Source organism: Lampetra fluviatilis, chromosome 35 (genome assembly GCF_964198595.1).
Source record: "Lampetra fluviatilis chromosome 35, kcLamFluv1.1, whole genome shotgun sequence".
NCBI classification, from domain to species: Eukaryota; Metazoa; Chordata; class Hyperoartia; order Petromyzontiformes; family Petromyzontidae; genus Lampetra; species Lampetra fluviatilis.
In genome coordinates, this window is record NC_136309.1 from 3431051 (window position 1) to 3443348 (window position 12298).

Consider the following 12298-nt stretch of genomic DNA (forward strand, 5'->3'; position numbering starts at 1 on the left):
AAGTTCACTTGCGCGCTTGCTTGCTTACGACCGTGCAAATATTTGTCGTTTTTTAACCCACTTCCCGTGATCCAATCGAGCTGACATTTTCCACACAGACTCGTGCGTGACAATTACTTTTCGTGAAAAAATTTTTCCAAAACGTTACACTTTAGGACAAAAATATTATATTTAATAACCAATTGCTTAATGGTTGCATGCAATCATCTGACCCATAGGTGGCAGCCATCTCAAGCCAGAGGACGAGAGGACTCTAGCCGCCACGCATATAAAGGATTTATAGTGAAAAACTTTGTTTTTACGGGTTAATTTTTTGGGGTTAGATTGTGTAAATGCCGTTAAACCTGCCACCACCAAACACAGCCAATTAGGTGTCACGTAAACAAAATGTGGCAATTAGCTACGAGTTCAGCACACAGATGTATTGGAGTAAACCCACGAACTGTAAAGGTTGCGGGTTTACTCAAAACACCGGTGTGCCATACTAGTAACTACATTAGCATGTTTACTTTGACAAACCTTATTAATGGGCAGGTGGCGGGTTTAACGACATTTATATTCACGCAATAAAACAAAAAAACCTCTCGTATGGACTTGCCAAGTCTGTTTAGGCTATACAGGAGAAAAAAAACATTTAATTTCAAGGGCGGTCTATGGTCCAAACACTGCCATCTAGTGTGCCGACTACTCACCGGCAAGCAACAGCATAAAGCAACACAATGGACTTTTGGGGTTTTTTATTAATAGAACGCACAGCAATTTCAAATTGTAAGCATAATATCCAATACTACGCGAGTCATATTGTCTATAACTGGAAGAAATGCCTCCGCGGTTTCAGTAGATGCAATGAATGTAAAAGGCCAACTGCAGTCATTGCCAGATTAAATTAATAGGAGGCATTTCCAGTTGTAGAATTAACAATAACAAATGTACACGTTTTTATTACAAAAATGTTGTGTAGGCAGGTGTGTAAGTACGAATTTTTTTTTATCCTAGAGACTAATTATAGCAGTGGTACAAATGTTCCCCCTGCTCAAATGAGCATAGGGAAGTTAATCTCCACATAACTATGGCCAATTTATCCAAAGGTCAAGTTGTTACATGTCTATGACTGGATTAAACGTTTATTTTTTTTTTCACCGACATAAATTTGCAGTGGCATTTTTTTATTTTCCAATTCTCACCTTCCAAAAGAGATGTCAATTGGCTCATCTGGTTCAAGTTTAGATTTTATCAACCGTAAAAAAGGATGTTGGGGTCAAGCCATGCCTCGACCATAATGAGCTTACCACTTAAAACATTGTGCCCCCAACTCGGCCAAATAAAAGATGTAGTAACAAGTCATTCCAAATAAAAGTCTTGAATGGTGCTTTCTGAACTCGGAAATTTCCCACCACTGCATTGGCCGCTTGGACGACGTCAAATAAAAAAAATAAAGAAAATAAAAGTGAAATGATAGTTTAATTTTGAATGCACCTTCTAAAATGAGTTGTGTCATTACATTTGCATCTGGCATTGGCTGGGGGCTGGAGAGCTGAGGAACTCCCGCAGCTGAACACTCCTGCACAGCAACACAGCTCTGCTCTCCGCCCGCATCATGTAACCCTAACCACCAACCACCACCACTACACAACCGCTAGTGTACTCACCGCCTGATGCACAGAAAATACAAGACAATGTGGTTAGTCTTCATTTGCAAAAACACAAAACTGCACACAGTCGACACAAACGTTGCAAATAAAAAAACACAACCTAAATATTTCTGCGCAAGTCTACAAAGCAAAAATCTGTTTTTTTTTAATATATATACAACACGTGTACACAAGCACCACGCCAAAACTATAGCAGTGTTTGGCTGCTCATTGGCATCGTCTCAAATTTTTATGTATAGCATGGAAGTTGTTCAAAAGGGGGCCCCGGACACTGCTATTGTTTGCGTCAAAATTCTCACTGCCGATTAAATGCAAAAACAAAAAAACTAATTAGAAAAACAACTTTCTTAAAATCCACAACTATACTTCGTGAATTTCACCCTCGCAGACCACCTATGCCATTTCAGCAGTCGTAAGCAACAGCCAGACTGGCGATGATTTCCAATTTCCCATGGAGTCGTAGAATTCCAACAATTTTTTTTAGCTTTCGTCTTCTTTCCCAATGTCGGACCTGCAGGGTGAAAACAAACAGCACACACAACAATTACACACACGAAGAGCCGGCATTCACAAACGCGACTGTATTAAATAATCTGCTAGTGTAGAGTGTGTGCTTAATGCGTAGTGTCACCGGATAAAACTGAATTCCATCCCAAACTGACATGTCTGTCCTTGCATTTGCAATGTTACGATAATTAAACAATTATCAGTCACTTCTGTACAAGCTGCAAGTGAAGAACTTGGGGTTTCTAAACGTTAACTGTGGTGGGATTCAGTTAAAGCTCCGAGTGATGTGTTCTGACAACCTGTCATGTGAGCAAGTTACCTCAATGATTGCATGCAAATTATTCTATCACTGGCAGTTAACGTTGCTTTGCACGTACTACGTGTACATTTGTTGCACACGAAGGTATAGAATAGGTGGCTGATATTATAAGAACGGCCACAGCGTTTCAGCAGTCTCTGCTTGTGTTAAAGGATGGCCATGTGGAGGAGCCTCATTTTGCAGACGTGCATTTCGCACCGTCCTTGTCACCCGCCGACTCCGTAGCAACTTACCGCGGGGCAGCGGCAACAGATTTATCCTTTGGCCCTTACCACTTTACCACCGATAATCACTTTGCCTTTTTTTCCTCCCTAATGCGCTCCAGCACCACCAACAGCCACAACAACGCCACACCACCTCAACCGCCAGCCGGCAGCTACAGCGCCACACCACCCAGCTACTCCGACCCCCAACAGTAACGCCGGCTCATCAGCAGGGCCGCTCTCCGGCGTCTAGCCGCACGCTTCAAAATGCAGCAGCACAGGTCAGCGTCGGGCGCGCCAAACACCAACCCCGCTCTCCCCCACCCCCTGCGCCACAACCGCCTCCGCTATAGAGATTGGCACACACCAACATCGCATTCGTGTACCGTCAAAAGGCACGCCTGTCATCAACTACGTTGCGTTACACACCAGAGTCTGCGTTCGAATGAGTCGATGACATATCTCTCTGGATTTAATTTGGTTATTTTTTTGCTTTTGAGCCAGTCAATGGGATTACCAAAATGACAAACATTTCAAGGGTGGGCCCGTTTAAATGACGGATACGAATATACCCGCAGAAAAAATGGGGGCCAAATTTGTCGTTTGCATGTTTGTTGGCATAAATGTAGTCAAAATGGGATTTCAACAAAGCACACATTTTAAAAGAACATTTAAATTTAGGAGCGATACAAATGTTGCAAATAAAGTTAAAACGAAATTAAGAATAATTTAGTTGGCCAATTTGTTTAAAATAATGGACATTTATATGTACTTTATAGCACGGTATGTAATAAAGAGCTACATCTAAGAATAAAACAGGTCATCAGCATTAAGTCATGCATTTCAAGGCAAATGATCAATGCAAAACAATCAACATTAACAGTAACACAAGGCAATACTTTTTGTAAATTCTTAAAAGACGCAAACCTAAAAAGCACTTGAGTTGTGTGTCAACTGGGCTGTCCAACACGAGATTGAATCCTCATCAGTGAGGAAACTAAATGAGAGTCGCTTTCAGGAAACATTTTAAGGTATTTCTGTGATGTCACTGCATCATGACAGCCATACATATCCATGCAACTCTCTAAACACAATTAAGAAATTAGGTTTCCAACGAGTGCCTATTACCTGTTCCGATACTCGAATCTGAACAGACATTGATAAAGAAAATAGAAAAGCTGACCAAATACACAAAGCCACATGGAGAGATGCATGCTGGGAAATCAATAAAGATGAAATTGAGGACCACGAAAAAGTAAACACTTCATACTGGCTTTTGGTGAAGGTTTGTGCAGGACACATGGCGGGAAGCGATTATAAAGAGCTGTGAGGAATGGAAGCCAAAGTAGGGAACAATGCCACAAAGGACGGCCACCATGGAGATGGAGTGATGAGATTAGCTGATGTGCAGGAATGAATGAAGACTGTAATATCACGAGACGTGAGAGAAGATAGCAATGGCGGTAAGGGCTGTCATTGTGCAGTTGACAATAATAATTTACATTTTATAAGTAACAATTCATCCATCCACGGACCTCGGTGAACGACGACATTCCTGTCAAGTCAACAGATGCCAGTGTGCAACCAGCACTTTCAAACTCGTGATGGCTATGCTCGGACCAGACTACAAATATCGCCAGCATGATATTACTGCAGCAGCAGCAAAGTAAACATGCCCCCCCCAATGGCTACGAATCGGAGTTACAGATTCCGGTGCCAATTTTCCTTTTAGATTGCGTCTTCCGTTAACGCGCATTAAGCAACCCGTTACATAAATTAACCCGCACTTTGAATAATATACAATGTCTTGCGACGGACCCAGCTAACCACGAACGTGCTCACCCCCGCCACCCCCCACTCACTTGTTGCCGTTCTCCCCGTGATTGCGTGGTGATGCAGACCTGCGTGGGGATTTGGATCCCGATCGCGAACGCTGCTTAGACTTGGAGCGCGAGCGGGTCTTGGACTTAGACTTGGAGCGAGACTTGGAGGGTGATTTGGATGTACGCTTGCGGTGCTGCTTGGCGGGGCTCCGGGAGCGGCTCTTCGAGTCCGACTTGGACCGCGACCTGTGAGGGCAGCGCCGTTATAAACGGAGGGCAAAGCTGTGCCAAAGTGAACCACTTGATACAGCTATCGTGCTGTGACGGTTCCACCTCAAGACGGAAGCTTGTGTTGCCTCCGAAACGTCGTGATTTTTATTTTACTTTTATTAATTTAAATTTTTTACCTACGTGACTTTACGGAAAAAAACCTAAGAATATTTGAACAGGTAAGGCCCACCGAGCTAAAAAGATTTTTTTAAAGAAGTGACCTGGCAACAAATGATAGATCAACGAAGTGAACATTTTGGGAGCCAAATACTCTAAACGGAGCGTGCCAACTTATTAGCATGGCAAAAATGCTTGAAGTACGAAATAACTTCCATTAGAGGGACATTTTGAAATGGTGGGCCTCATTTTAGTCGCGGCCCAAATGAAGACAAGTCACAGGGAATACGTATTGCACACCGCTCGCCTGTGAGGTGGTCGATTCGATCCCAAACCTGACACCTGTAATATTTGCAGTTTGCATGTTTTCCCAGTGGTCACGTGGATTTTCTCCGGGTCCTCCAGCTTTTCCCTCAACATTTAGAATCGGCATGCGTTTTAGAGTGTTTGGCTGCTATATGTTTCCACATGAGCCACTTAGCTGAGCTATCACTCGTGGCCAGGGCACTTCTGAAAAAGAGCTATTACATCGAACTCAGTGGGCGGTAAAATTAAACAAGAGTTTAGTTTTATATTCTTTGGGTCTTTCGGTAAAGTCACACAAATAGGTTCAAATGAATAAAAATGAGAGAAACAAAAAACCACGACGTTTCGATCGCAACACAAGCTAGATTTGAAGCTTTCGTGACTGCAAGGATTTTACCAAAAAAACCTAGGCGTACACCATCTCTCCATTTTTAACAATCTCCGATGCTCATCAGTTTAACCGCTCACACAAACTTCTCCACTCATTCAACCTGCAACCGCTGGGGAGAGCTGGGGTGAGGAGCCCGGCTCTATCCACTGCAGGCCTAGACTACCTCTAGTACACCATGCCTATTGCATGCGCTATCCACTGCTGGCCTAGGCTCCATCTCTATAGTTTTTGCTCTATCATGGCCTAGACTCCATCTCTACAGGATGCTCTATCCACTGCAGGCCTAGACTACTGGCTTTAGCTTTGCTCTATCCACTGCTGGCCAAGAAAACCTCTAGTACACCATGCCTATTGCATGCGCTATCCACTGCTGGCCTAGGCTCCATCTCTATAGCTTTTGCTCCATCATGGCCTAGACTCCATCTCTACAGGATGCTCTATCTACTGCAGGCCTAGACTACTGGCTTAGCTTTGCTCTATCCACTGCTGGCCAAGAAAACCTCTAGTACACCATGCCTATTGCATGCGCTATCCACTGCTGGCCTAGGCTCCATCTCTATAGCTTTTGCTCCATCATGGCCTAGACTCCATCTCTACAGGATGCTCTATCCACTGCAGGCCTAGACTACTGGCTTTAGCTTTGCTCTATCCACTGCTGGCCAAGAAAACCTCTAGTACACCATGCCTATTGCATGCGCTATCCACTGCTGGCCTAGGCTCCATCTCTATAGATTTTGCTCCATCATGGCCTAGACTCCATCTCTACAGGATGCGCTATCCACTGCTGGCCTAAACTCTTGTGCCCCGCCCTAACACTTGGGTTACACCCACTTTTAAACCTTTATAAACAGCTGCATTCGAGGCTTACCCCCCTTTTATCTCCGCCTGATGACGACCGCTTGTGTTGCTATCGAAACGTCGTAGTTTTATTTTTTAATTAATTTGAACCTATCCACGCGACTTTACCGAAAGACCCAAAGAACATGAACTCCAGCAGTCACGAAAGCTTTAAGTCAAGTTTAGTTTTAGTCTCAACGTGCGTGCGCGTCCCCACCTGGAGCGGCTCTTGGAGCGTCGCCGCCTGCGGTCCTTACGGTCACGAGAGCGCGAGCGGGAGTGCGAGCGAGATCGACTCGAGCTGCGCGAATAGCTTTTACGACGTCGTCCGCTGCTGCTGCTGCTCCACCACGGCACAGACGGAAATGGGCGTGCACACCAAAGGCGTTGTTGAACAATTTGCTGCTAATGACGAATTGCCAAAATACAGCGCTGTAAAAAAATGCATCCTTGTCACTATGCTTACACATCTACACTCCCTGCTTTCATCAACTCGCACTGACCAGCAGCCAATAAACCCCCTCTGGGCGCAGACTGCGGCAGGGATATCGGTGCCACACGCTGCAGCGTCAAACTACGCTGCAAGGGTGTCCCCACCCCGGCTGTGTTTTTGGGGACAGGAGGACCGATTGGTTTTGATTGGGGCCCACAATAACCAAAAAAGTTGAGATCCACTGCTCTAGCTAAAAGCTTTACCTATCCCCCATTCCACACCGCCACGATACCCAGCCAGCAAGACTCAAACTAACCTGCCGTGCGTCCGCCGCGGTGCGGCACGGCGCTGGAAGTAGGGGTCAGCGGGCCGGCTGTACCGCGCCACCTGCACGCGCAGCTCGCGCCCGTCAAGCATTTTTCCATCCATGGCGTCCATGGCGTCCTCGGCGTCGCGCTTATCGTAGAAGCGCACGAAGGCGAAGCCGCGGCTCTCGCGCGTGAAGCGGTCGCGTGGGATGTACACGTCGCCAACGTCGCCGTACTTCTCGAAGGAGCGCCGCAGCATCTCGGGTGACGTGCGGTACGTCAGGTTGTCCACCTGCAATGCGCGGGAGAGACGTGAGAATGGCACCGCACGCGCAGATGTTAATGTGGCTCAAACGTCACCGTAAAGCAAAACAGTTTTTTTTTTAAAGTTTACAGTATTTAGAATTGCCCTGCGAGCTAAGACACTCTTAAATCGGGTTTCATCAACTGCCGCGATTAGGATTAGAGTTCGTAAGGCTCACCACTTATTATATGCAAGTCCGCACCTACAAACCGATTCACAATGTGACTTGCCTGCCTTCCACATCCGCCACCCATAAATGAGAAAACTAAAAACCCCTAATCATTCTAGGATCAACGACGAGAGGGTTCATCAACTCGCAGGCTGCGGGCCAAACGTGACGTGCAAATGTTCATGTTGTGGCTTGCCGAGAGCCGATCCCCAAGATTAAAGGGATGTAGGCGATAAAAAAGAAAAAAAGAAACACCTTCGTCAATAAAATAATTAAGGTGATATGAATTCGCCAATGATGTCTTTCCTAAGGCAGTGTTATTGACGAATGTATCGAGTGTCCGTTTTGCTTTTACAGCACTAACAAAACGTGTTAAATATTACATGAGGTGAAGAGACAAGGGGGTGTTGGGGAGGTAGACGTGGCCACGTGGGGATCGTACGATGCACGCCAATTATATTTTCGCCTTTCGTAAAATATAAACTACAATAAACCTGAATTACGCGCTCAGTAACTTTTATATCCCACCTCGCTCTACCTCCCTGCACGCGCTTCTGCTCCAACAAATACATCCTCAATAGGTGACGGCTTTATCTAAAAACTGTGTTTTATCTTAGCAGGCAAGGCCCACGGAGATGTAAAACTTTTCAGAAGCGATCTGGCCACAAACAATAGCTCAACTAAGTGGCTTGTGGAAATTTATAGCAGCTAAATACGTAGTCTAAACGCATGTTTATAAATGGTGGGGAACAACTGAGAATCCATAAAAAAATCCACGCCACCACGAGGAGAACACGAAAACTCCAAATATACAGCAGGCGTCACAAAGTCGGGATTGAACCCACGGCCTCCCCCTGTATACCAGGCGAGGTAGTTAACATCTCCTGCCAACCGCAGCACCCCATCTGCTTGTGCTCACTTCCAAGACTACATGCTTGAAGCTTTGCTCCTCACATCACCCGCTGAATCTTATTCCCTGATCGCATAGCCTTATACTACCTCACCTATTAAATATAAACTACAAAAAGTAGCCATATTCACCTATGTATACAGCGTCCTACGATGGAGTCGCGTTTGGCCACTTTCTATATCAACGCATTTACTGCGAATCCACTTACAAGGAGACAACACAAATTATAAGCATTACTACTAAAAGTGTCTACCATGTTCAACTACTTTTGCACTGTGCCAATCGGAGGTGCGGAGGAAGAACTCAAGTGTGTTATTTAAGGGGCACCATCGATCGTGAAGGTACCTCATGGCAACAGAAACGCAACACGTGATTAGAAGAGCCCAACAACGACTTCCCAAACAATGAAATCCAAGGCAAGAGACTAACACGGTATACATTCAAAGGAAATGTTCGACAGTGTATACACGCAAGTCCAGCATGACAAATCTTAAGCGACGGTCTAACACTGCAGAACACGGGCCAATATTACAAAATACAGTTTTTTTTATTGTTTTACCTAGGTGACTTCACCGAAAAAACAAAAGAGTATTGTGATTTAATTTAGTTGTTTTCATTTATTTTATTGATTGTTTTACCTACGTGACTTTAACGAAAAAAAACAAAGAGTATGTGATTTTATTTAGTTGTTTTCATTCATTTTGTTCTACCTACGTGACTTTACCGAAAAATCCAAAGAGTATGAATCCTTGCAGTCACGAAAGCTTCAAATCTAGAATATTACACAACTTGATTCCATAACAATTACACATTTAAAGCAAATTATTTTAAAAAAACTTCAAACAAATCAGATTTAAATTCATTAAGGTATATATTACGTAGGTAAAAATAAATTACAACATTTATCCTATTACTTATTTTCATTATTTATTTTTTCCTACTTGACTTTACCGAAAAAAACAAAGAGTATGTGATTTAATTTCGTTTTCATTTATTTTCTTGTTTTACCTACGTGCCTTTACCGAAACAACCTAAGAGTATGAATCCTTGCTGTCACGAAAGCTTCAAATCTAGAAGTATATATAATACGACTGCACACACAACGTGTTCCAGTTGTTACGCGACACTTACCCGAGGAAGATTCCAGCTAAGAAGAAATTCGACATTTATAAGAGGCCGTCAATCGCCAACTCATCATCAAATATTATAAATAAAATGCTGGTTCCAGGCCTTTCTAAATCGCCGCCAACATCTCACGATGCGGCGATGAAGCTAATACAAATTAAACTTAAACAATTAGAAAATTAAAAATACATTTAACCTCCTCGGTCATCTTTGTCCATGCGACGCCGTTAAAATAATGAACCGATTCGGACACGTTCCTTCGACTCCTGAACATCACATTTAACACACGACGGCGTAATAACTTACGAACGCCCACTGCGCCCTCACAATATAACATTTCGGCGGATAACATTTAAAGCAAACGAGGTAACGTTACACAATCCTTAACTTCAACACGAGGATAGGCTTAGGCCCGATTAGTAGGCCGCTATTGCGCCGCACCTTAAGCGTGTGCATGCCGTCAACATCCGGCGGTGGGCGTCCGTAGCTCATGGTCGGCTCTTGACTGATGACTCTTGCCGAGGATAAACGAGCGAAGTTCTTAACTTTAAAGTCGAACTTTTGATTTCAATGTCCCCGTCTCTGTGCGGAGCGCATTTGTGGAGCCTCCGAACTGCGCCGCTTACTGCCACAAAATGGCGCTTGGCGACGAAACAATATGGCGGTTAGGTCACGTGACACGCCCCCCCCCCAGCACGCCCCTCCCACCCCTCCCTCCTCCACCACGCCCCTTCCTACACCCCCCCCCACTCTCCCCCCCACTCCCCCCCACACTCCCCCACCACTCTCCCCACACTCTCCCCACACTCCCCCCCCACTCTCCCCACACTCTCCCCCACTCTCCCCCACACTCCCCCACACTCCCCCCCACACTCCCCCACACTCCCCCCCACACTCCCCCCCCACTCTCCCCACACTCTCCCCCACTCTCCCCCACACTCCCCCCCCACTCTCCCCACACTCTCCCCACACTCCCCCCCCACTCTCCCCCACTCTCCCCCACACTCCCCCACCACTCTCCCCACACTCTCCCCACACTCCCCCCCCACCAGAGGCGTAGCTGGGGGGGGGCAGGGGGGTACATGTGTCCCCGGGCGCCAAGGTAAAGGGGCGCCAAAATGAGGCTTACAACGTTACATTATAACTTATTGCGGCGGGCACGGCAGCCTGAAACTACTGCACAAAATCTACACCTCAACCTAAAAGTTTATATATCCTGCCACACACAGCCTACATGTCATATAATTACATTTTGGTATGTGATTAAATTGGGGGGGGGGGCGCTAATTTTATAGTTCGTCCCCGGGCGCAAAATATCCTAGCTACGCCACTGCCCCCCACACTCCCCCCCCCCACACTCCCCCCCCACACTCCCCCCCCCACACTCCCCCCCCACACTCCCCCCACACCCCCCCCCCCCCAGATCCCCCCCCCACACTCCCCCCCCACACTCCCCCTCCACACCCCCCACACTCCCCCCACACTCCCCCCCCCACACTCCCCCCCCCACTCCCCCCACACTCCCCCCACACATCCCCCCCACATCCCCCCCCCCCCCACAATCCCCTCCACACCCCCACCACTCCCCCTCACACTCCCCCCACACCCCCCCCACACTCCCCCCCACACATCCCCCCCACATCCCCCTCACACACTCCCCCCCCCCCCACACTCCCCCCCCAACACTCCCCCCCCACACACCCCCCCCCCACACTCCCCCCCCACATCTCCCCCCAGATCCCCCCCCCACAATCCCCCCCCCACATTCCCCCCCCCTACACTCCCCCTCACACACCCCCCCCCCACACTCCCCCCCCCCCACACTCCCCCCCCACACCCCCCCCCACACTCCCCCCCCCACACCCCCCACACCCCCCACACTCCCCCCCCCACACTCCCCCCCCACACTCCCCCCCCACACCCCCCCCACACCCCCCCCCACACTCCCCCCCCACACTCCCCCCCCACACCCCCCCCCGCCACACTCCCCCCCCCACACTCCCCCCCACACCCCCCACACTCCCAGCCACACCCCCCACACTCCCCCCCCACACCCCCCACACTTCCCCCCACACTCCCCCCCCTACACTCCCCCCCCCCCACACTACCCCTATCCCCTCCCTTTGATGCTGCTAATCCTGCACGGGCATAATATGACTTTGAAAACCCCCCGCCCACCTCCTACGCATTTCACAAGTAGTACTAATCACATACCTGCATTTCCCATAAATATGATAAATTCCTCTTGATATGCAAATTATTTTGTCAAGGCGCCCTTCCCCCCTTCCAACCCAGCTTAAATATACGCTCCAAGCGTAGTGCTGTTCCATTCAGGCGCTGTTTCCCCGACAGACCTGGTCTTCACCTGAGGACGGCTGCTTGCGTTGTGGCCAAAACGTCGTGAGAATTATTTTATTGTTTTATTTTTAATATTTTATTACTTCCCTTCTACGTGACTTTACCGAAAGAACCAAGAAGAAGCAGTAAGGTGTTACACAAGTGGTGTAGGGTGGTTAGCATCATACCCCAATACCGTATCGATCCCCTGCCTTCACCAACTCCCATTGACCAGCTTGGCGAAGTATGGTCAAACAACCCCTATGAGCCACTAGCCAGTGATGCAA

At 47.3% G+C, this 12298-nt stretch overlaps 1 protein-coding gene across 3 annotated transcripts; it reads right to left on the reverse strand.

Annotated features, from left to right (window-relative positions):
• Positions 1–722: 722 nt before the first annotated feature.
• Positions 723–10331, reverse strand: SRSF2 (serine and arginine rich splicing factor 2). 3 transcript variants are annotated; one of them, XM_078872736.1, is made up of 5 exons: positions 10116–10331; positions 7175–7458; positions 6643–6765; positions 4544–4750; positions 723–2163 (listed from the first exon to the last, which is right to left on the reverse strand). In XM_078872736.1, the coding sequence occupies exons 1-5, from the start codon at positions 10164–10166 to the stop codon at positions 2133–2135; spliced, it is 696 nt and encodes a 231-aa protein (XP_078728862.1). In that variant the 5' UTR covers positions 10167–10331; the 3' UTR covers positions 723–2132. The 3 variants fall into 3 exon arrangements, with proteins under 3 accessions (XP_078728862.1, XP_078728861.1, XP_078728863.1); XM_078872735.1 differs by having other exon boundaries at positions 723–3028; XM_078872737.1 differs by lacking the exon at positions 6643–6765 and having other exon boundaries at positions 723–3028.
• Between the last annotated feature and the right edge of the window lie 1967 nt (positions 10332–12298).